Below are 25,096 nucleotides of genomic sequence, written 5' to 3' on the forward strand. Positions count from 1 at the left end.
TTAACAATTCATTCTGAAGTGTTTAGTATTCTAAACATCACCACTTTAATTTGTCTTCATAAAGTGAGTGTATGTCCAGTTCTTCAAGTCCAGCATCATAATTTTGATAATGTAGAGACAGATGGTACTGCAGCAATGTACAACTCCAGCAGGTTACACTATGCACTATACAAATACTGTTATTGAAATATCTTCAAATTATTTTGGTGATGATGACTAGTGTTTTGTCATTGCTTACAGGTTGGGACTAATGGAATAATCTCATTTGGTCATCCATTTTTATTCTGGTTTCCTGAGCCTTTCCCTGGTGGAAATATTCATGTGGTTGCCCCTTATTGGTCTGATAATGACATTCGGAGAAAAGGCAATGTATCTTATGAAGTGTTTCAACTACAAACTACTGGTGCATATGGAGACCAATTACTAGATGATGTCAGTAACTATATAAGAGAACACAGTATGTCTTCAGATTTTCAGGGAAGTTTTATGATATTGGCAGAGTGGGAAGGTGTTCACCCTTATCCTCATGGTGCTAGTAATTCCTCAGATGATGATCTTTTCCTTGCACAGGTATATATTAATTTTATGCATTATTTTTAAATGCATTAAATTACAGCCATTATTAAATATGTACGGTGAACATCTACTGTTCTAAACTTGTGTAATTTTTGTAACTTCTTAGACCAACACTTATCAGGCAGTAGTGATTACTAACTTGGAAGAATCCTATGCACTTTTTATATATGAATGCAATTTGATTGAGTGGGCTGGTAGATTTACATTTCCTACAATTGGATTCAACTCACCTTCTTCTGCTACATTTATCAATCATCCCTTTACTGGACAAAGCAATGCCAATGAAGTAGCATGTAGAGATAGCAATCTGCTGTATCAAATTGGTGTTTCTCAAAGTGTTGTAGTAGAACAAAGACGAATGTGTGTGGAGTGGTATCTTTCAGATATAGAGCGTTATGGTCAATCTATAGCATTTTTCGATGATGTAATATCATCTTGTCCATGCAGTTTATCCCAAGCTTTTGTTGACCGTAGATTCTTTGTGAGCTTTTTAGTGTCCCAAGCCAGGTTTCAGACAGTGTGCTTTCTGTTAAGATTTTCTGGTGGTAATGATAGGGAGTGTTGTTATACTTTGGAATCGTCTATGTTTGGATCATTGATTACTGATCCTATGGATGGAGGCTCTCTATTACTGTTTGATGAACGTACAATTGAATCATATGAAGAGAACAATTTTAATCCAAAGTCATATTGTTGCTCTGACTTTGTTGGATTATGTAACTTGTATTCTGAACGACGGCCATCAAATGATTGTGCCAGATACAGACCACCAAGAATAAGTGAGTGACTACGCTTGAATATAAATGAAGTACTCGTATATACTTTTGATAGGGTGGTTTTGGGGTGATCCCCACTTTACTACTCTTGATGATTTCACATACACCTTCAATGGAATTGGTGAATATGTACTACTGAGAACTATGGGAGAGGTCAATGTAGAGTTTCAGGGTAGAACTGCCTTAGTACCTAGCTCTAATGCCACTGTGTTTTCTGCTTTTGCTATACAACATGAAGACATCACTGTTCAGGTACACCATTTGTGTCTACATACAAAACATAACTGTAGTATAAAATTCAGTTATTTTATACATTTAATTACTCGTAAATTATGTAATAGTAATACCACAGCTGCAAGGAATTTTGCTGATATATACACCTGAAGCATGAGGGCCACCTAAGGGTGTATATATCAGCAAAACCCAATGCAGTCATGGTGTAAGTGATATATGTGACCAGATTTTACAAAACCAATTCAAATTGCACATCAGGTAAAATCAAACTAACACTACCTGTGGATAGCTACACTATCGTACTACTAGTTTTGACCCTCAGCATTACTCAAACCACTCAAGGCTGGTTTTAACAAAAAATATTTCTGGGTGGTACGGTGAGCTCAAATGGCGGTTTATGGCTTAGGCTGGGCAAGAATCAGTGGTTTGTTGGTGGATGGCCTGATATTGTTGGCCAAATATTTTTCTGTTGGTTTTGCTGTATATCAGCTACTAAGAAGCCAGCACAGCCTTGTAATCTCATGTCTGGACTTCAACTGTGGTCTGCCTCTATTTTGAAATATATCTCTTGCCCACCCTGCCACCCCCCACTCTCTGCCTGTTCATAAGCACTCATGATACTACTTCACTCATCCAACTAATCAGATTTTCTATCTTATTTGGTGGGAAATGCTACAAGCAGCTGGGGTGGATCCAAGAGCTGGCAAAGGGAGGGGCACAAATAGGGTAAGTTGTATGTGGTTGGAGAGAGCCAAATTCTCTAGTTCATTGCTGCATTTTTGAAGCAGCAAATAATCACTTCTTAGTAGTGTCTCACTGCTGATTTTTGTCATTTTGACCTTTTCAGATAGTTGTGAAGTCTTAAAAGCTGTTTAAAAGGTTCTGAATGCGTTAAACAACAGCAACAGGATAATTATTTTTTAGAGGGGGGGGGGGATTGACCCAAATGCCCTATCCTGATTCCCCCATTGCGCAGCTACAAGTATTGAAGTGGTCTGAGAGGCAACAGATTGATACATCTTTCTTTTTGTACACATGCTTACTATCCTTGGCAAGTTATGCTGACTTGAAGTCTTTAAAACTGTTTATCTTGAAACTTCTAATGTGCGAGCAATTTGGAACGTTATTTCAAAATTCAGTCACATATATTCACTCCAGGCACACTCACCTGATAGGTGAAAGAACTAGAGCACTCACCCTGTTTCTTTTATACATCAGTATCTCATGATCGATAGTGGTTTAATAACATGGACTAACAGCCATTAGAGCATTACACACAGTGCCAGAAAGATTGTGATTGTGGGATTGGTTCTTTTTTTGCCTGTTTTCAACTCTTGGTAACTTAGTAATAGTTAGATACGTAATCATATTAGGTGTTTTCGAGGATTTAAAAACCGGAGGTGATGTCAGTAATTATTGAAACGCAGTTGAGGTTTTTATTGATGTCACCTATTCCCATTGTAAACACCAAGGATAATTCGGTGAGCATAAGATGTGGTCACGCAAGCCATGAAGCATAAGTAAAGTCGGTAATAAGTTCATTGAGACATTATAGATAGGTACGAATGAAAGGCAGCGAATATGAATAGCCAGTGCCAGCATGGCTGCCTAGGTCTACAGAGCACACTTTGATAATTATAGCAAAGGCCACAAACTGAATTAATGGCTTTTTTGATTAACTACGTAGCTACCATGACGGCACGGTCTAATCCCCACTGAGCTAGCCACAGATAATGCGGTGTACCTGATTGTATTTGTTTCTTTCTTTCTTACAATCTGCTCGCAATCGCATCATTTCCCTTGGTGTATACTGATGTGCTAAATACTACGTAGTTGTCCATAAGAAGCTAATTGAATTACTGTGGGCCACATTGTGGTTGTAAACAACTATCCTATTGAGTCAGATGTCTTACCATTTGTCTAATATATAGCCCTAACTACTTAACTTAATGTACTAACTTACTTACTTACTGTCCCAATAGCAAAGTTAGTAAGTGTAATGTACATAATATAAAATACTAAAACAGGCAAAAAGAAAAAAAAACTGGATCCCACAATTGCAAATTTTCTGGCACTGTGTGTAAAGCATAATGTTGTAAAAGCTATTTGCTCATGCTATTAAAACTATAATCGATCATGATATACTTATGTATAAAGAAACAGCGAGTGGTCTATAGTTTTTTCACCTATCAGGTGTGTATGCCTAGAGTGATATATCAAGAGTTCATAATATTTGTATGGGGGAGAGTGTCTAACTGCCACTATGGCCTGTACAAACTAGGAACCCACCAATCATGTTCATTATTTTACCTATTATGCTATGCTGCACTACTCAAAAATTTAGCTTATTATGTTCAAATTATGCTCAATATTTATACCTCAGTTCCCATGTTTTTCTAATAAATTTGGGAAAAAGAGTAAGTGGCTGAAGCACAGACTGTAAATCCTTACTTGTTAAAATGCATGTCACAGAAAAGATCAACATATATACTCTAATATAAAGTCAGCTGTCTGATTATTCTATTAGAGTGACTGACTGTTCTATTAGAGTATATCGATTTTTTGTGCGGTATGTATTTTGATAAGCAAAAATTTATAGCATTGCTCAAGTGTTCTACCTATTATGCTAGCATTATGCTCAATGCTTTCAGGCACCTATTATGCTCATTATTATGCCAGCATAATCGGCTGGTCCCTAGTACAAACACACTGCTGCAATTTCATTTTTGATTTTAAGTACACCTCTAGCCTGATTCTACTGATGAGAAAGAACTGTTATGATTGGTGTTGATAAGGTCAAGCCTTTCTTCTAAGAGAAGCATGAGGTTTTACTTGCAGCAGTGTGTTTGCTGAATGTACTCCAGATATACACTCTCCCCATACAAACATTTATTATTATGAACTCTTGAAGTTACTTTCCTATTTAAATCTAGCTGTCTTCTATGTGTTGTTCCATGGTGTGCTCAATGGCTGAAAAAGCAGCCTCACTTTTCCCTGAAGATGATGAAGCAGTATTGGTTAGGTAAAACTAAGCCCAAACAAGCCTTCAGATTGACCCAAAATGCTTTCAACAAGTTGTTATGTTTTTTTTTGTTTTTTTTTAAATTTATTAAATGGAATTTTCTACTGACTGACTGAGTAACTGACTGAGTAACTGACTGAGTAACTGACTGATGCCGTCAGACAAGTACAACTAGATAACAGCTAAGACTATGGGCTTGATTTTTTCAATATTCGACGTTGCTTTGACCAGACACATGTTTTTTAGCATACCACAATACATACAATGCATTCTTCATGGACTTACCAGTGTCTTCTTTTGTGTCCTTTTCATCTTTGCTGACAGCGAAAGGTGGTAATTTGGTGATAGCGCACAATGGCTTCCCTTTGTATCAGAAATCATCCATATGTTTCATAGTGGCTACTTTGATTGCAGAGGTGCTTTTTGAATAGTTCTCTTGATTGGTAATGCTGTGTAACAGATTGAATATAATTGACAATGGAACATAATTGATACTTCACTTTTCACATGATAGTTGGTAGCTGGGACGTGCAACGCCAGATGCAGTATGTATGGGTTCACTAGCCATAATAATTTTATTTTACAAAAACAAGTATGCTAAATTTTCAACTAGAGTAGGGACCATAGTACATTGATTAAAAGTTAAATCACAATAAAACAATAAGAAGTATCATATCCCTACTGTGCATTTCTATTATGGTATCTTAAGCACAGTAGGGATATAACACTCCTTATTGTTTTACTGTGATTCAAAATTGTATGCTACTCCAGCTCGTTTCAGCACTTTTTATTGATGTGCTATGGTCCCTACTGTAGTTGAAAAGTAGTACTTATAGTGGTAATAGCTAATTGATACAGAAAGTTCTGATACATAAAATTGCAGTTCTCGTATTATAGTCAAATGAACATACATTGTATAGTATTCATACGTTTAGGCAAACTGTTAAATATTACAAATTAGGAATTTTAAGTTTGATTAGGGATCAAAGAAATAAAAAGTAATGAAACAAGGGAGGTCACCTACTATAGCTACATGTATTTATAGAGAACTTTGATCAAATGAAACAGTATACCCTATAATCCATTAACCGGAGCTTAGCAATCATCAGAAATTCAACAGAAAATTGCAAAATTGCTAAAGTTTACAAAGATTACACTAATAAAAAGGCTTGCTGTTAGGGATGTGCTGATTTTACAGGAACGTTTTTTTGAGAAAATAGGATGGTATAGAGCATTCAAGACATATAGGGCAAAACTGGTGATCATAGTATAAGAAAAAAAATGGTGCACTGCTCAAAAGCATAAACAGAAATTTTAGAAGCATAATATAGTCAGGTTCACTGTGTACTTTTGTTCAAACTTTATGGAGATTAGCAAACCTATAATTTTTGGAAAGCTTAGAGCATGAGGAATCTGAAAATCAATGTTTACATTTGCACAGATTCCTGCAAAGTCAGCATTTTTTTAATTTCAAAAATAATGGCAGCCAATAAAGTAAGAAATCCCCGATATATCAATTTTAATTTGACATAAAAGTTTATTAATAAACTCAGCAAATTCTCTGGTGACATTTTTACATCTCTATTTATTAGAGGTGATAGTTAATCATGAATAATTTGAAGCTTTTACAAACGGAATAGAAGAGCATCCATTATACTGCAATAACTCAAGAATAGTTCTAATCAATAGTTCTAATCAAAAAGAATTGTTGAATATTCTAGACTAATTTAATGAGATCTATGTATAGCTGGACCAAAGTATAAGTTTGGCTTTCAATGAACAGTTCAAGCCTAAAAACAGCAGAGAAAATTGAGTTACTCTAATAGAGCAGTCACATACTCTAATAAAGCAGTCAATTTTGAGTCCATATTGCTAATGTAGCAGTCACGTTTATGAAACTCCTAGCTAGTGTGCTTATGTTAGGCATAAATTTCAGGAGATTAGCTAATACTAGGTTTGAAAGAATAATCGTAATTTGCATAAAATATTCTGAACTTTGTTAATTAGCAATTGGCGACTATGACTTCACCCTGACCAGATCCAAGAGTACTTTTGCATGTACCAGTTGGTGGCATGCATTGACACAGTTTACTATGTCAAATATAACTTTGTTCAAAATTTATGGGCCTACATAATTATTATTAGAAAGCTTAGAGCATGGAGATCAATGGTTACATTTGTACAGATACCTACGTGTTAGTTAATTAACAGTTTGAAAATAGCAGTCCATATGGTGCAATTTTTTCCTTATATCAGCCTCTTATTGACAGAGAATTGCAAAAAATACTATTTCTATGTTCTCACACCCATATAGAATCCATTAATAGCCACTAAAATACTAAGAAACTTAAAAGCAATTTATTTGGCAAATATTTATTTCATGAAACAAAGTGAATAAGTGAATTATTAACATTGAGGTGTAGGGTACAGCTATGTATAAAGACATCACGGCTATGTACATATGTACATATACATGTATTTATATCTATTACAGTTAATTCAAAGATATGAACCTAACAATCATCAGTACTGTCACTGTTGTCATTTTCGATGTATTATACAGTATGATAGTGCTATATATTAGGATCATGCAGAATTGAGCTTTTCCAGTTCAAAATATCATCCTAAAACATTTCCCTTCATGACAGCTTTGCAACATTGGCTAGGCACAGCCAAGCTCAAAAATGTCTTTAGACTAACCCTAAACTCTTCCAGCAAAATTTCTATAGCATTTTAAAATTTTTCTATTCAACAGAACTTTATGCTGACTGACTAACAGCCAAGCATAATTTGACATACGGGCTTGATTTTGCCAACTTCAGATGTGCATCATGGGCTTGCCTTTGTCCTTCTTTGTGTTCCAGTTCTCTTCACTGACAATGCAAGGTGTTTACACTACATAACGTGATACTGCTTAACTATGTTAGCATATCGCCGGTATTTTCCATAGCAATATGATTGATAGTGGAGACACTTCTCACACTGTTCTTTGTTTGCAATGCTGTGTAATGTGAAAAGCATAGCTGAAAATAAATCATAATGACTACCTTCCTTTTTGCTACATAATTGATAGTTAGGGCATGTGTCCAGGTTTATGGTTTTCCAAGTGCCCTTCTTCCTTTGATACAATATATGCGCGGGTACACCAGTCATAATAATGTTAAAACAGTCCTACATTTAATCCCTATATTTCAGTCCATACAGTAGTGAACAAGAGAGGTTGCCTATATGCTGCAATGGACATTTAATCCCTAATTCAGTCATAGTTATAGACTGAATGAAGTACTGTAACAGTGTATAGGGATTAAATGTCTACTAGTACGTATATCTGCAGATGTATAGGCAACTACTCTTAATTCACTACTTTGTTTCTTTACATAATCCAACTTTAACATTTTTTCATTTTTCCTCCTATTTGTATGTATAAATCTCCGTCAGTTGTACCACACAACAGTGGCGTAACTAGACTTATACCGACACCAGGGCCCAGTGCAATAAGTTGAAGTCGTATTCACAAGTAAAGCTATTAATTATCGAAGCAATATTTCTAGAGACACTTATACCAATAACCTGGCAGTTTGAAGTGATTTCACAATAACAAAAGGTAATATAGCTGTTTTGCAGCCAAAATGTGTGCTGTTGTCAAGGTCTCGATCGATTATTCGGTGAAATAGTCCTTTCTACTGTTCTATTGCTAATTCCGTGGGCGTGACTTGATTGCTGACACCCGGACCCAGGCCCGGGTAGGCCCAGGTTTAGTTACGCCACTGTCACACAAACACAGTTCTGTGCAAGGTAAATCATTGCAATAGCACCAGCATTTTGGCATGGAGCAGTTACTTGTAAGCCTGTCATTAAAAACACCTTGGCTAGATCTTTGTCATCTTCTTGATAAGAATCACTCCATCAACAATGGCACTATTTGGATTATTTAAAGATGGTAATCATTCTGTCACTAGAAAGTAAATTTACATTGGATTAACGGTTAGGTAACAGTGGATACTAATTTTCAAGATCATGTATCAATTTTAACTTGTTGGTACATGTCTATGTCTGGTGCATAAAATTGCTCTTGTTGATCATGGTGAATTCATTGTTTATGTGAAAAGGAAACTTCCCTTTTAGGAGAGAGCTAATTCCAATTACTTTTAAAATGAAATCCTTTCAAAATTCATCTAGTGCTAATTATGCTAAACATACATAAGCACATTAGCAAAAAATGGGCTCAAACGTTGACTGCCTTTAAGCGACTGCTCTATTAGAGTATCTAAATATTCAGCTTTTTTAGGTTTGCACTGTTTTAGTAGAAGTCATATTATACTTTGCAATAATCCAGAATATTCATTAATTCTTTTCACTATAAATTATTCCTGAATTATTGCAGTATAATAGACATTCTTCTATTTCCTTTGAAAAAACTTTCAATTGTTCATAATTAACTGTCTCACCTCTAATGAAAAGAGGTGTAAAAAATTTGTTGAGTTCATTTATTAAACTTTTATGTCAATTTTAACTTGATATATTAGAATTTTCTTATTTAATTAGCTATCACTTTGAAATTAAAAAATGCTGACCTTGCAGGAATCTGTGCAAATGTAAACATTGATTTTCAGATTCCTCGTGCTCTAAGCTTTCCAAAAATGTATAGGTTTGTTAATCTCAATAAACTTTGAACGAAAGTGTATTTTTTGACAGCGAACCTGACTAATATGCTCAGGCCTATTTATAGGTATCACAAATATTGTTCTTTCATGTTTCCTGCATAGTTGGGTGTTGCAAATGGAGAATTTGATGTACTAATAAATGGAAGCAATGTTTCCACTCAATTGTCTATGACTGGGTCTAACATTTCTGAATCTACTTATTTCCTTGAGAGAAGTGCAAACAATTCTGTGTTAGTGCAGTTTCCTTCAGGATTTGGACTCACTGCAAACTATTCAAATGGAATACTCAGTTTTGTCCTTATTTTACCTCCAACATTTAACAGCACAGCACATGGATTGTTGGGAACATTTAATGGCAACATTTCTGATGACCTGATCTTCCGAAATGGCACTTTGTTATCAGTTAACTCATCTGATGCAGAAAAACATGTATTTGGACAATCATGTATGGAAATTGCAATAGTAATATTCATGTAATAATTGCACTAAACTTTTTCAGGGCAAATCACTGAGGATGAAAGCATTTTCACATATGCTCCTGGTGAAAGTGTATCCACTTTTTCAGATCCCGACCATGTACCACCATTTTTGGATGAAATTAGATCCAGCCTGGAAGGAAACACCAGTCTTACTGAAATCTGTGGCAATAATCCACAATGTTTGTTTGATGTAGAACAAACTGGTGATGCAAATGTTGGCATGGATACTCTGCAATTTGAAGAAGAAGCAATGGATCAAGTTGAGACATTAGGTACACATTAAAAAAATGCTATGTAGCTAGTATAATCATTATGTCACCTTCCACAGACACCTTTCCACCCAATATAACTGCTCCAGCTGTGTTTATGTCCACAGTTGGCATCAACTCCACATACTCATTTCTGGTTACTGATGGTATAAGTGTTAGTATCATGGTCAATGGGCAATTTGAATTACCTTCAAATGTGCAACTCACTAATCTGTCAAATGAAGATCATGTACTTACATGGATCCCATTAGATGTGTCTGAAGAGTTAAACATAACGATTGTGGCTTTAGGATCAAGAAATGTGTCATCAGTATTCAACCCTCATGTGCAGTTGTGTGGTTGTGTGAACAATGGAAGTTGTACTGAAGCTGGTGTTTTAAATCTTCAACTGCATTTTATTGTACTGAACTGTGAATGTCCCCCAGGTAAAAGTTGTTTATTTATAATACTTCAAAGTACTTTGTGTGGGAGGATCAAAGTGCTGCTGCATTCTATATTTTTCCATATTGTACTGATTAGCTACATGTCAGTGCTGTATGAGTCATACAGTACTGTTATGCAGATAATTGGCTAAATACAGTATGCTTTGGCAAATACGGTACAATTGTGCAGCGCAGAAAACAACCTCAGACAACACTATTGATCACATGCATGACACTGTAAATCACTAAAACTAGCCAGACTAATTCTACCAGTTGGTTTTAAGACTAGAAATAGATTACATGAACATGTACAGATAGTCTAACACAGAAAATAGAGATATTCTATCTCCATAACAACCATTTTTGGTTGGCCATATTTTTGTGAAGATTTGTCAACTTTGTACACACAGGGTCCATGGAAAAAATTGAAATTAGGTACCACGCCCATTCCAAACACAACAAATGGAAAAAAATATAGTGGATGGACATCATATAAGGTTAGTACTAACATATGTAACAGACAGGCTAACCTGTAAAGTGGCTCGAAAATTTCCCATATAACACTCGATACAGTTCCACAACAATATGGCAGACATATGGTTTAATCAAGGAATTGTGGTGCCTATTTTTGTTACTATGGAGATGGAATATCTCTATTGAAGTAACAACCCCACTCAGATATAACAATGGATCACATGCATGACACTGTAAAATGCTTAAACTAGCCAAACTAATCCTACCAGTTTGTTCTACGACTACAAACTGAGCATACTGATAGTCTGATAACCAAAAATTGAAGTGATTCAGGTACTCAAGAAAATCACTCCAGCCAGGAAGTGAAATAAAACTTTAAAGCACTGCCTATACTTGTGTGTATGAAAAATACAGCATTCTGGGGTGTCTAGGCAAATTCAGCACTTGACTTCACCTCGTACTGTATTCACCTCTTAACACACCCCTTAGCTGTATTTTTTGTACACACACATGGCAGTGCTTTAACTATAACATATCTGCATTATTTTAATTATGTCTCTGCATATAGCTTATGATGGAGACTTTTGTGAAAACGATGCTGATGGTTGTGCTGTGACATCTTGCCTTGAAGGACAGATGTGCAATGATAACCCTGCACCAATGTCTGGTGCAAAGTGCACTTGCCCTGATGGATACATCACCACTGACTCCAAATGTGATGGTATGTAAACTGTATAGGTGGAAGAGTCAGTGACTGTTTAAATGCTGTGTGGATGTGAATGTTAAGTTCTGCATAGTAATCCCAGTGGTGCATTGATCAAAAGCTGCAGGGATCAGTGACAATCATGAGTAGTTCAGATATGAGCTAAAGATATAAATGGCATTCAGAGAACCGTGTACATTTCATTTGCAAATAAAAAAAACTTTTAAAAATATATCCTAGCAGTCTATATCTAAGTGTGCCATGGAATGGTACAACAGCTGTAAGTATTCATACTCAGCAGTAGAACTGTTAATAATGGTACATGTATGTGGTGACTGCTCTGTTAGAATATTTGGCTGACTGCTCTATTAGAATATCCTGATGTTGTTTATATTTGCTTGTTTTGTTTCTGGGAGGAGGATGTGCCCCTGTGCTCTCCCCTTAGATCATAAAGCATAATTAATTACTATGATATGTACTTACTCTACATCAATAATTTCATTCCTAAAACACCTTTACCTTTTGAGGGGATACACCCCTCTGTATACTGTACCTACTACCCTGATGCACACCCTTACTAAACTATGGATCCAGTCCTGGATCCTTGACTCTGCATCACATATAAACCATATTATAGCAGTACAAAATGTCATCTAAATTATGTACATGTACTATTTTTCCAACTGTCCTCTTACTTGTTTTGGCTACTTTCTGGCTTTTGATTTTCTTGATATTTTTTCCTGTACATAGCTGTGATGAGTCCTATGAGTTGCGATAGTTTTTAAGAAGATGCAGCATTGTCTTTTGCTTGACCACAAGCCATGTGTCAGTGATGTGTGGATTTTATGAAGCTATAAATGTGACCGAGCCTGCGAAAACAGGGCATGTGAACACAAACTAGACCCCGTCACTCTACACATCATATCTCAAGCCAATTAAATGTTTACTAAGAGCTGAAATTTGCACTGCCATAGCACAATGGTACAAAAGGTTATGAGTGATGAAAGTTTGAAAAAGTAGGCAAAAATCATGTGCCCACATGCCCTATTTTTGCAGGCCCAGTCACAAATTATGCTGATTTTTACAAAGAGTTCATAGTATTTGTATGGGGGAGAGTATCTAACTCTCAGTATGGCCTGTACAAACACTCTGAGTAAAGTTCACCAAAGTTCACCTTTCATCAAATCAACACCTTCACTGGGGATATAAAACTTTCGATTGGTATTGATTAGTGTTAATGAAAGCAAAGCCGTGTTCTGAAATAAGGCTGAGCCGTTACTTTACACAGGGTGTTTGGTGAATGTATTCAAGTTAGACACCCTCCCCCAAACAAATATTATGAACTCTTGTTTATACTCACCATCTTACTGTCTGCTCTGTTTATTGCCACCTCTACAGAGTGTTTGTAGCATGATATCAAATCTCCTTTTAATTGACAGTAGACAATAGGATAGTATTTTTACACACATACTGTACATGATAACTAAAATCATAGCTAGCTCTAGTTGTGGTGTGGATTTCATGTACATAGCCAATGATGAACCACAGTTTCAGATTCCTCGAACAGCATTTTCTTCAGTTACAACCAAGTCAGTGTTGTGCTAATTCTAAAACCAGATGACCAGTTACTTGTTAAGTGGGGAGTTAATCAACTGTACATAAAATCGTTTTCCTGCCTGGACTGCCTGATACTTTCGTACAAATGTAACAGGTGTCTTTTGACATACTGCAGTACGTACAAGGTGTTCCTTGTAATGTTACTAACTGTGAAGCAGGTTGAACATAGCTAAAACATGGCATAATGACCACTTCTTTTTTCAGTGGGGCATGCATTCAGGCACAACATTATCTGGCAGCATTGGTGCAGCATGTGCTGATTCACCAGTCTTACTGGTCTGACAAAATCCTTCTTACAGCCTTCCCAGATTTCCAAGTTTGATAACGCATAAGTTTCTTCACGTTTAATATATCTACATACTTGAAAGTTCACCACATTATTGTCAATATGTAAGGACTGTAAGTTAGTAAAATTTAGTTCACCACATTATTTTCTATGCAAGGACTGTAAGTTAGTAAAATTTCAGAGTAGTACAACATGTACATATTTTGTATGCAGAACAAGTTATGGTTTGTCCAATCATGCTAATTAGAAAGACTATAAGATATTTCACAATTATGGTAATCAAACAAGTAATCCATACCCTTGTAGGTCTTAAATGTTCTCTAGTATATCTGCAGGTGTAGCTTTATTTCCCTATGTTTTTATTTCTATGATCCGTAATCAAAGTTAAAATTCCTAAATTTCCTTGTGTATTTCATTACTCAGTGTTTATATAGTTTGAAGATTTATTCCATACATCATGTACATGTACACAGACATTGATGAGTGTATGGAAGACATTGACAATTGTACACAACTACAAGAGTGTGTAAACACAGCTGGTAGTTTCACTTGTTCCTGCATAGCTGGTTATCAGTTCTCTTCAACATCTTCATTACTCTGTGAAGGTAATCAATATTTGTCTAATGACAAAATTGTATATGTTAAAGTTTGTGTACTTGTGCTCTACAGATATAAATGAATGTGCTGTGCAAAGTGATAACTGCCAACAAGATTGCATCAATACCAATGGATCATTTAGCTGTAGCTGCAGACTAGGATTTGCACTGAATCCTGATAATATCACTTGTAATAGTACGTAATAATACTTTCACTAAAATATTTTAATAGTGTGTGATATGTTACAGTTACAGGTGTATGTTCTACAAACCATAACTGTAGTCAGTTGTGTAGTGTTGTCAGTGGTATGGAAATGTGTAGCTGTCAGCGAGGATTTCTCTTAGATAATGATAATGTATCATGCATTGGTAATAACTGTGCCATAATTCTCCACATATTGATGCTATTAATTCTGTACAGATGTTAATGAGTGCGATATTGATGGGGCCTGCAGTCAAAACTGTACTAACACTAATGGGAGCTTTATATGTTCCTGTAATAATGGTTATACATTGGACAGTGATGGCAGGACTTGCAATGGTAAATTGTGTCCTGATTAATAACTTTATACATTTCAGCTTATTGACCTCTAATACTAATGTTTGTTTTCAGTGATGTATATTCAGTGTTGTCTTTTTTTTAGATATCAATGAGTGCTTAACCCTCCCATGCACACAGAATATGCTCTGCAATAACATTGATGGTAGCTTTGAATGTCGGTGTCCTCGTGGTACAGTATTGATGGATGATGAATGTTCGGGTAAGTTTTTATTATTTACTCTTAGTCATAGGCAACAGAAGGGCGAGGCCCCCTTAGTCTGCTGAGGGTGGCCAAAAAGTTAGAATATCTCACCAAAATTATCCTGGGGCTGTAAACTGAAAAAGATGGAAAGAATGCTCAAATACTCTAATAGAGCAGTCAAAGTGCTTTATAAAAATGTGTTCCTAAAAGTAGTAAAAAAGCAAAACAGAAAACTTGCTTACAGGCAGTTACAGCAGGAATCGAACCACTGACCTTTTGTTTTGAAAGTTGGTGTGTTACCACTGTACCAGGTGTCCAAAGGCTGTTTTGTACTATTGCTTATAAATGCTACATAATTATTTTCATAAACACTGTACTCAACAGCTTAAATTTTGGTTTTTATTAACTGCAAACAGTTTGGTTTAAATACTTTTGACTTAAAAAGTTGATTTTTTAGTTGAAGTGCTTCAAATTTTGCCTATAAATTAATTCTGGTGAACCTTGAGACGTTATGAAAGCTAAGAATGGCTACAGCTTCTGGGGGACTGCGCCCCCCCCCCCCCCCCCCCCCCCACACCCCATGCCACCAGAGACACTATACTCTGGTCAGTCCCCATCACATTAACTACTTCCTCCGCCATTACTCTTGGTTTCACATAAAATGCTATCAATTTAAGCTTTGTTGAAATTCAACAATATGCAAGACATACTAGTTCATTATCCTACTACATTTAATTGCATATACATTGTGCAGTTGTTGTACATGTAAGAGGGCATAAATTTTAGGCAAAAGATTGAATGCCTCATGTTACAGATGTAACACTTCCCATCTGTATCAGGCTGATAGCCTGCACAGAGCAATCAATCACTCAAGTCAAGACAAAATACAAGTGAAACCACTGAATATTACTGTATATGCATGCCTAAAATTTTGATTATGGGTCAGCAGCTAGTACATTCTGGTTACGTTCAGTTACAATGAGTGGACAAATCCTAGAGATATTATGGAGAATTTTGGTTATGCGAGCGTTTAATGTTTTAATCAGTGCTATTGAAACATTTATGGATTTATGGAATAATTGCAGAGTTTACTAAAGGCCTAGATAGGTAAGCTTGCTTGTAGAGTGGTTACTTCATGCAGAGTGGAACTGCGTGATGGGGATGTAGTCCATATTCAGAACCATGCAGAAACGATTGGCAAAGAAGCTATAGCACTAGATCTCACCTTAGCTTCAACTCGTAGAATAGCAAGGATAATAAATCCTCTCCATCTGAGTGGTTTTCATCATGAAATTCAAGTCGTGCATACTAATCATGTGACTATTGATCGATCCCACAGTCAATTTCAGCCTTATCATTATATAATCACTGCCCAGGTGTAGACAGAACTACATTCTCTTATGTAGTCCTCTCTACACAAGACAAGCAGAGTAGTAACTGTGCCATGGGTCAGCAATGACCAGTAGATAAGGCTCATTAGCTCTCTGGCTGAGCAATCTACTGTATATGCTAAGAATCCACCAAAATGATGCTGTTTTTGTAGACTAATTCAGTACCAGAATGGGTGATGAATCAATGAAACAGTCAAGGATATCAACACCTAACAATATGCCTGTCTTGTCTAGTAAATCCTTAAAGTAATCTAATGCATGAAATTAGCATTCACGTAATCTTGGAGTTACTATTACAGTCAACAAGATAATTAAGAAAGCTAATTCTTGCAAAGAAACTTTAATCAATGCTAAACATCTGTCAAGTCAGCTTATTACACAATTTATATCCACCCCACACTTGTGTAGTGTCTAGTCCCCACATCTAGTCAGAGATCTGCTGTACCTGTAAATGGAATTGAGATGATCCAACATTGCTCTGCAAGGTTTATAGATAACAACTGTTACATTGTTACAAAATGTTAATCATCTGAACTGAGTCAGACAGCTAGAACGAAACATACCTGTACTCTACTATACTATCACATGATGAAAACCCTCCCGGAAGAAGTTGTTAATTCACCAGACTTTAATCACTTCAAGAAATTCATTAGTTCAAATATTTACATGTATCACACACTTGATTCTTAGTTCTGTACATTATAAAAATTTCAATCGTGGCAAGCAAACCCAAAGTCCATTCCAACAACCTTAAAATCACATGACAATAAGTTTGCATGCATTAGATTCCACATTTCGATTATCCCAGCAGTCTATGACTTAATGCCACCACAGTACAAGACTAACCTGCATTGGCCTACACAACATCTGAGTAAACATTACAAAAGGGGTGTACTGCAAAGTTAATAAAAGTAGTTTCATGGGTATTTATTCTGATTTGTTCGATCACATGAGTGTCTATTTCATGCATTGGATTGCCCTAGGCAAGAATTGTCAAATGTTTTTAAGCTTCATAGTCTGTTTCACTGATTCATCCTCCATTTTGTTATTTGCTTGCAAAAATCACATCATATTGTCTGATTTTTAGCATATAGATTGCTAACAAGCTTTGATTTTAACTATACTCCACATGCAGGTACTTTACCTAGTGCTGGTCATTGTTGACCCGTGTTTCAGATTCTGCTCTACTTGTCCTGTGCTCCACAAACAGAAAGAAACATTTTATCATACAGTGTGATAGTAACTGTATAGTAGGGACCACAAAGGAGTAGGCGTCGCCCACGAAATAATATCACCCAAAAAACAGCCTCAATTTCCCCTGACGACGATGAGGCAGTATTGGTTAGTTAAAACTAAGCCCAAACAAGCTTTCAGATCGACCCGAAACGTTTTCAACAAGTTGCAATGGAATTTTAAAAATAATTTATTTAACAGAATTTTCTACTGACTGACTAAGTAACTGACTGATGCCTCCAGACAAGCGTAACTCAATAATGGCTAAGGCTACGGGCTTGATTTTTTTTCTGTTCGATGTCACTTCGGCCTGACAAGTGCCTTTTGGCATACCGCAGTACGTACAATGCATTCTTCATGAACTTACCAGTGTCCTTCTTTGTCTCTCATTCATCTTCGCTGACAGCAAAAGTGTCGATTTGGCGATAGCACGTGATGGCTTCCCTTCGTAACAGAAATCGTCCGTATTTTTCATAGTGGCTATTTTGACAACAGGGGTGCTTTTCAAACAGTTCTTGATTCGTACTGCTGTGTAACTGGTTGAACATAGCCGACAACGAAGCGCAATGGATACTTCACTTTTCAGACGATAATTGATATAACTGGGGTGCACGACACCATTTCTTTAGGAATACGTGGATTGCAGAGGTGCTTTTCAAACAGTTCTTGATTTGAAATGCTGCTTAACGGGTTGAACATAGCTGACAACTAAGCATAATGGATGCTTCACTTTTCAGACAATAATTGGGGCGCGCGGCGCCATTTCAGATGCGGTATGCGTGGGTTCACCAGTCATAATTATTATTTACAAAAAGTTAACTAACAAGTACACAGAAAAATTTGGAATTTTCAACTAGAGTAGGGACCATATCACATCGATAAAACAAGCTGGAGTAGTGCACGATATTAAATCACAGTAAAACAATAAGAAGTGTTATATCCTTACTGTGCTCAAGATACCATAATGGAAATGCACAGTAGGGATATAAACTTGGCTGTCATGTGGTGTTATTCAAGTTACACTTATACGTAGCCTAACGTATGATAGTTGACTAGAAGATACCAATTTTGTGTTGTGGACCTCGATGACCAAATTTGGCTACAGGCAACACCGAGGGCAACACGTGTTTATAATTTGTGTGCACTAAATTCAGATATACTTTTGAACATGTTGTGTGCATAACTGTATATGAGTACTGAACCGTGCTAATCAAGACACACGGTAGTGTGTCGTGCGGCCCAAGAAGCCGGCTCACTACACCGTGAGTATATTAACAGGAAGAAAGTAAACGCAATTTTCACACCTTTGTAGCTCCATGATTTCTTATCCGATTGAAACCAAAGTTGCTACTGATGTGCCGGCTAGGTTGGGGAGTCAACATTCCAAATTTGAAGAAAATCGCTCCAGCCATTTCCAAGATCGAGCAGCCAAACTTTGGGGTTTTTTTTCTTCATTTTTTTTCTTCTACTTTTTTTCGCTCACTTCACAAAATCCGCCATAAAACACGAATTCGTACTCCAATCGGGCTTAAAGGGCTCATTAAGGCGATTCTCAGTACCAAGTTTGGTAGAAATCCGATAAACATTCGCGGAGTTATGACCGATTATTTGCGTAAAATAAGGTCGAAGGTCTGTCACACCCACAGGGTAAACCGCTTGAAGGAATGAACTGAAAATTGCTGTGTAGATAGAGTAACTATCGTAGGAATGCCTTTTTGTGGAATCCAGTTAAAGGCTATCGAGATATGACACAAAATCCAACCTGTGTCACAATTACGTGATCAATTTTTATGATTAAAACAATATATATTAGTTTTCACGCCTACCAGGCAAACCGCTTAGAGCAATGAGCTGAAAATCAGTGCGTAGCTGGAATAATTATCATAGAAAGTCCTTGCAGTAGTACAGAAGAATCGGAGTACAAACCACAGAGTTATGATTCCAAAGCCAACTATGCGTAGCATATGCGAGATCGAGATACTCTAATAGAACAGTCACCCTAATAAAGCATTCAGCTACGTTTACAACTTACTCCATTATAGAATTATATTACATTGCCAGTTATTCTGTAGGGAGTTCAGCTACAAAAAGTTAATCTTATAGACAATTCAGCTACAAGCAAGTCACCTTGTAGAGAGTTCAGTTACAAATATGTTGTTGTAGAGATTCAGAATAGGGCCCAAACGAATTTAGATTTACAGGGTTCGAAACATTCTTTAGTTGGAGTTCACGAATATTCGAACTTTTAAATATCACAGCATTTTGTATTGATCTAAACATTTGAAGGTACAGTTTTAAAAATTGAATTCCACAAGTAAAAGTTACACATGGTAACAAGGTAAAAAAATACACGAGGTAACAAGGAGCAATGAGCAATGACTACTGCAATATAGTGCGTAGGACTACTAATACATTTGACTACTGCAATATAGTTGAGTGAATTGGCTGAAACTACAAACCTGTAAACCATAAAGTGTACATAAAAGTTCATTGGGCTTGGCTTGTGGTCACCACTAAACCATCAACACTTAACTGAATTAAAATTCCAATACCTTCAGTCTGGTCTTCCACATCATAATTGATTAACAGAAGTGATTGACATGAACTTAATAAAGTAGTGGAATCTAATGAATAAAATTCGAACTGCCTAAGCCACATTCAAATGTTCGTTCGTTCGAACGAACCTTTGAATTCACTTTAGTTCGTTTAGGCCCTAATTCAGAATATTATAAGTCACACTGAAGAGAATTTAGCTATAAACAAGTCATCCTGTAGAGAGTTCAGCTACAACAAGTCACTCTGTAGGGAATTCAGCTACAAATAAGTCACTGCGTAGAGGGTTCAGCTACAAAAAAGCTATCCAGTAGAGAGTTCATCTAGATCAGCTACAAGCAAGTTACTTTATACAATGTTCAGCTACAAGTAAGTTACTCGTTAGAGAGCTCAGCTGCAAACAACTCACTCTGTAGTACAAACAAGTCACCGTGTAGCTGGAGAGTTCAGCAACCAGTCAAAAAAACCACTCTGTAAAGAGTTCAGTTATACAAACATGTTATAACTCTATAGAGAAAGTTATAACTCTATAGAGAGATCAGCTAAAACAAGTCATCCAGTAGAGAGATCAGCTACAAGACATCACCTTATAGACAGGTCAGTTACAAAGAAACTACCATGTAGAGATTTCAGTTGCAAACAAGTCACCCTGTAGAGAGATCAGCTAGAAAAAAGTCACCCTGTAGAGAGGTCAGCTACAAAGAAACTATCCTGTAGAGAGTTCAGCTAACATCATCTTGTAGAGAGTTCAGCTAACATCATCTTGTAGAGAGTTCAGTTGCAAACAAATCACTCTGTAGAAAGTTCAGCCACCCTGTAGAGAGTTCAGCTAGAACAAGTCTCGTTGTGGAGAGTTCAGCTACAAAGAAACCACCATGTAGAGAGTTCAGTTAGAAACAAATCATCCTATGGGGGGTTCAGCTAGAAACAAATCACCCTGAAAAGAGTTCAGCTACTTATAAACAATCAGAGTTTCAGCTACAGTTCAGTTATGTAAGAAGTCACCTTATTAACTACAGTATGTGATGATCATCATTCAATGTTAAATATACAAATATTTCATCAGACAAAAGCTATGCAAACAATTACTTCTTTTGTTCCACAATTCCTGCCGTATAGAAAAAAAAAAAGTTAGAGGAAGCATCAAAGTCATATGGCCAGCTTTGTGGCTTGCAATACAAAAAGAAGTGATATCTAAACCAAAACAGCCAAGCTGTAAAAAAAGTGCGGCCCCCCAAAAAGGCCAAGGTGACAAAAGATGTGAAATCCAACCAAGAAATGGCTGTGATGGTAGGTTAATGGCAAAAATTTAAATTACGACAATTAGTTCATACCAGAGCAACAATGTTGTTGTGTACCACTTTGACTTACTGTGATCACATAGCTGTACAAGTGTATATACCTACATGATAAATCAGAAGCCATACTATTGTTGACCACAGCATGCTATACACTGCCTACAGTTGAATATGTCAAAGCTGTGTAGTAAAAAGTACATTCAATAGTAAGGAAACAATATACACTGGTATTTGCTAACTCTGATAATATTAACTGACTACTTAACAGCCACTGTACATGATGACTGACTTGATATACATGTTTAGTCTGTGTAATATCAAGCATCACCATCACCTCTTTTTATCCTCTTATTCACCTCTATTTATAAAAAGTAAATGAACTAGTGTAAAAATAATTTAAAGGTCAACTGCAGTGGAATTTTTTTTCTTGCTGATATAATACCTTTTATAAGGTAATGAGTTGTGATATAAGTGATTTGTCATGGAATGTTTGGTCTGGTCATTAACAAGCATTGAATGTCCTTGCAGTTTCACTCCAGAACTTGCATCATAAAACATCATCATTGGCTCAGCGTGCGTACCATAAGTATTAAGTAGTACTATTAGACAAGTAATCTTTTCGACTCGTAATAAAGCGATAGAGCATTACATAGCTATACTATGCCTAGTCATTGTGTTGCAGCTGATTGTAAGTCCGTAAGTGGGATGGGTATGGACTGTAGTTTTCATAAATTTCCCGGGGATGATCATGAGGAGATATGCAAGAAGTGGATCGGGGCAGTCAAACGACAAAGAGTCAACTGGAAAGGCCCTTCACCAAGCTCACAGTTATGTTCCGAACACTTCAAAGCTGACTGCTTTGTGACAGAGGGAGTGCTCTTTTGAAAACAAAATGGAGATTCCAGCACAAAAACAACTAAAATTAGATGCAATTCCAACAATATTTCTGCAATCTGTCGACTATATGGAAGCCAGTAGCAGCACAAGCATGACTAACAGGCTATTATACAAACAAAGACAACAAACATCAGTATGGGAATAATATAGCAGAAATCATGTCCACCAGTGTTGAATCCGTAGCAGAAACTGTGCCCTCCAGTACAGAATCTGTAGCAGAAATGGTGTCCACCAGTACTGCAGGTGTGATCGAGTCAGATGAGACAGTAGATGTCACAGACAGAGCCCTTCTGATATCTGTTGAACCTGCAGTATTTGAGAATGAAAACAATAGTAGCTGCTAAGTGTTAAAAAATAGCTATTAATTTTACCTGACAGAAACACAGATGGAACCACAAACAAAAGACAATGTAATCTTTTGAATGCCCCACCCCTGGATAGGTTTTCAACAGTAGGTCTAGATGACTCATTTATAACTGAGCCAAAACAAGAGGACACAGATTTAGACTCACAATGTTACAGCCAGGAAGATACCACAACAGAGTAAGTTCATGTCATCAACAATTACATACTTGTTCAGTAAACTTTAGGGAAGACATTGAACAGCTACCACCACAAGATGAAATCAAATACCTTGTGTTTAGATCACAGCTATTCAATCTCTTCATAACATGTAGATCATGCAATGAACTGCCAGGGCGAGGTTGTTGAAGAGAAAGGAACATTTATCAGCATATCACAGGACTGTGCCCATTGTGGTTATCAGTACCGGTGGAACAGCCAGCCTTTTATGAAGGACACACCAGCAGGGAACATCCTTTTGTCAGCAGCCATTCTGTTTAGCGGAAGCACTCCTGGAATTTTTTTCATTTTTTGGTATGCCTGCATGTTGCATGCATCAAGGAAAGAAGATTTTATGACCATCAATCCACTTACCTTCAACCAGCCGTATTATCGGTATGGAAAGATCAACAAAGATATCTTCTTTCTGAATGTTCCCAGCGAGACTCCCCATGTAATTATTGGTGGTGACAGAAGAGCAGATAGCCCAGGCGATTCTGCAAAATATGGGTCATACAGCATCATTGACCTGGAGACAGACAAAGTAGTACATATTGAATTAGTTCAGGTAACCCTAGTAATGATAACTCCATGATGTGCTTTACATTGTTTATATATAGAGTAATGAGGTAAAGTCTAGTAGCCGGAACATCAGGGATTGGTAAATGCTCTTACATTTTTGGAGAACAGTTCAGTGGAAGTTGGCACTCTAGTGACTGATCGCCACAAGCAAATCACCAATTATGTGAGGAAAAAGCAACCACACATTGAACACCAGTATGATGTATGGCATGTTTCAAAAGGTACATCTATACTATTTATATGATCTATAATAATAACTTTTATAAAGGTATTAAGAAAAAGCTTCTAAAATTGTCTAAAACACGCGACTATGCACTAGTAGGAGAATGGATCAAAAGCACCACTAATCATTTGTACTGGCATGCAGCATCAACTGCAGATGGCGACGACATTGTAAAACGCTGGAAATCTTTGATGGATCATGTTTGTGATGTTCATGAAGACTGCTACTATGATGATCTTAGTCAGGAACAGCGACGAAAGAAATGGTTTTCACCAGGTATTCATTTAGGTGTCAAGTAATTGCACTTTGTATATTAAGCAGGGAGCAAAGCATGTTAGAAATTGGATGACATCATAATGAATGTGAGGCTGCACACAGATATGAAGAAATCATCACCACTACATCAAACAAGTGGATTAGAAGCATATCATAGTGTGCTAAATCATTTTGCTCCTAAGCTCTTGGCATTTTTCTACGTAGGAATGTATTACAGGTAATAAAATTGTAAATTGTTTTCAAATGTTTTCTCATAATTTCCTTATTAGGATACTGATAGCAGGACTACACTTCAACGAAAACTTTAAATGTGAGCAAGCAAAGACAAAAGATGGTGCTGAGAAGATGAATGTTTGCTTTCCTAAGCCAAAACATGGTGAATTTACTCCTAAACCTGTGCTGGTGCTACAAAGTTATAGTACAAGACAATACACTATTGTACACATGACGATAATAGTGACAAACCTGAACTACCTACAGCTCCACCTTCATTAGCCAGTGCTTATGAACACCCAGACAAAGACACGGTTCCCCTTTTTCATGCTATAATTAGTATAAGTTACTTTCTAATAATAAACTGCACATATATCTGAATGTATTCTACATTATTTTACCTGACATATCGGAGTAATAATCAGTGGTGACCGGTTTGCTTTCACTTGAACCACTTTGCCATTGTCAGCTTTCATCCCTGACCATTCAACAGATGATTGTTCCTTTTAGGAAGTTTTCTATCGTTCCTCCATGCTGGACACGCTGCGGCAACCACGTGGTATACGAGCCAATACTGCTCTAAAAGTTAGCCTCACTTTGTCCATGAAATGGTGAATTTACACAAGGTGATGTTCAGAAACTTAGCAACAATAACTGAACAAAACTAAATGATCCACAAAGAAACACAAAGTGCTTTGTTTTCGATCTTGTGTTCACGCACTTGGAATAAACTTCTTTAGCCAACAATGACGTCACGGAAATTCCTAGGCTGATGTAATAATAACTTCTTGCTGTTATAACTAACAAACAATGCATTGAATAATTTTAAAAATTGTTGTTTTGTGCATTGCATGACAAAATACATACATCTACCAAAAAAATTTCTTCACTGCAGTTGACCTTTAAGAAATTAAAACATGGGAATAGAGATCGCTGAAAAGGGTAAAGAAACAATAGTGCATGTTAAACAGACAGATCTCTATTTGGACTCAAATAAAGATTTTATGC

General features: G+C 36.6%; 2 protein-coding genes and 1 long non-coding RNA gene across 4 annotated transcripts in view; 2 read left to right on the plus strand and 1 right to left on the minus strand.

Moving 5' to 3' along the window:
* LOC136257520 (uncharacterized) overlaps positions 1 to 25,096 on the minus strand; it is a 258,968-nt gene that overhangs the window by 96,023 nt on the left and 137,849 nt on the right. The window lies entirely within an intron of this gene.
* LOC136260986 (uncharacterized) overlaps positions 1 to 25,096 on the plus strand; it is a 148,533-nt gene that overhangs the window by 86,789 nt on the left and 36,648 nt on the right. The window contains exons 18-29 of the mRNA XM_066054978.1: positions 241 to 570; positions 683 to 1,355; positions 1,408 to 1,604; positions 9,375 to 9,717; positions 9,772 to 10,023; positions 10,080 to 10,445; positions 11,485 to 11,637; positions 13,996 to 14,127; positions 14,192 to 14,314; positions 14,368 to 14,487; positions 14,540 to 14,659; positions 14,763 to 14,879. Coding sequence (XP_065911050.1) covers positions 241 to 570; positions 683 to 1,355; positions 1,408 to 1,604; positions 9,375 to 9,717; positions 9,772 to 10,023; positions 10,080 to 10,445; positions 11,485 to 11,637; positions 13,996 to 14,127; positions 14,192 to 14,314; positions 14,368 to 14,487; positions 14,540 to 14,659; positions 14,763 to 14,879 — 2,926 coding nt within the window. The remainder of the gene's footprint in view (positions 1 to 240; positions 571 to 682; positions 1,356 to 1,407; positions 1,605 to 9,374; positions 9,718 to 9,771; positions 10,024 to 10,079; positions 10,446 to 11,484; positions 11,638 to 13,995; positions 14,128 to 14,191; positions 14,315 to 14,367; positions 14,488 to 14,539; positions 14,660 to 14,762; positions 14,880 to 25,096) is intronic.
* On the plus strand, positions 21,760 to 24,488 carry LOC136257543 (uncharacterized). 2 transcript variants are annotated; one of them, XR_010702064.1, is made up of 6 exons: positions 21,760 to 22,776; positions 22,824 to 23,362; positions 23,415 to 23,597; positions 23,645 to 23,875; positions 23,921 to 24,092; positions 24,145 to 24,488. It is a non-coding gene; the product is annotated as an uncharacterized lncRNA (long non-coding RNA). The 2 variants fall into 2 exon arrangements; XR_010702063.1 differs by having other exon boundaries at positions 21,760 to 23,362.

The sequence above is a fragment of the Dysidea avara genome, chromosome 1 (genome assembly GCF_963678975.1).
Source record: "Dysidea avara chromosome 1, odDysAvar1.4, whole genome shotgun sequence".
Classification (NCBI taxonomy): Eukaryota; Metazoa; Porifera; class Demospongiae; order Dictyoceratida; family Dysideidae; genus Dysidea; species Dysidea avara.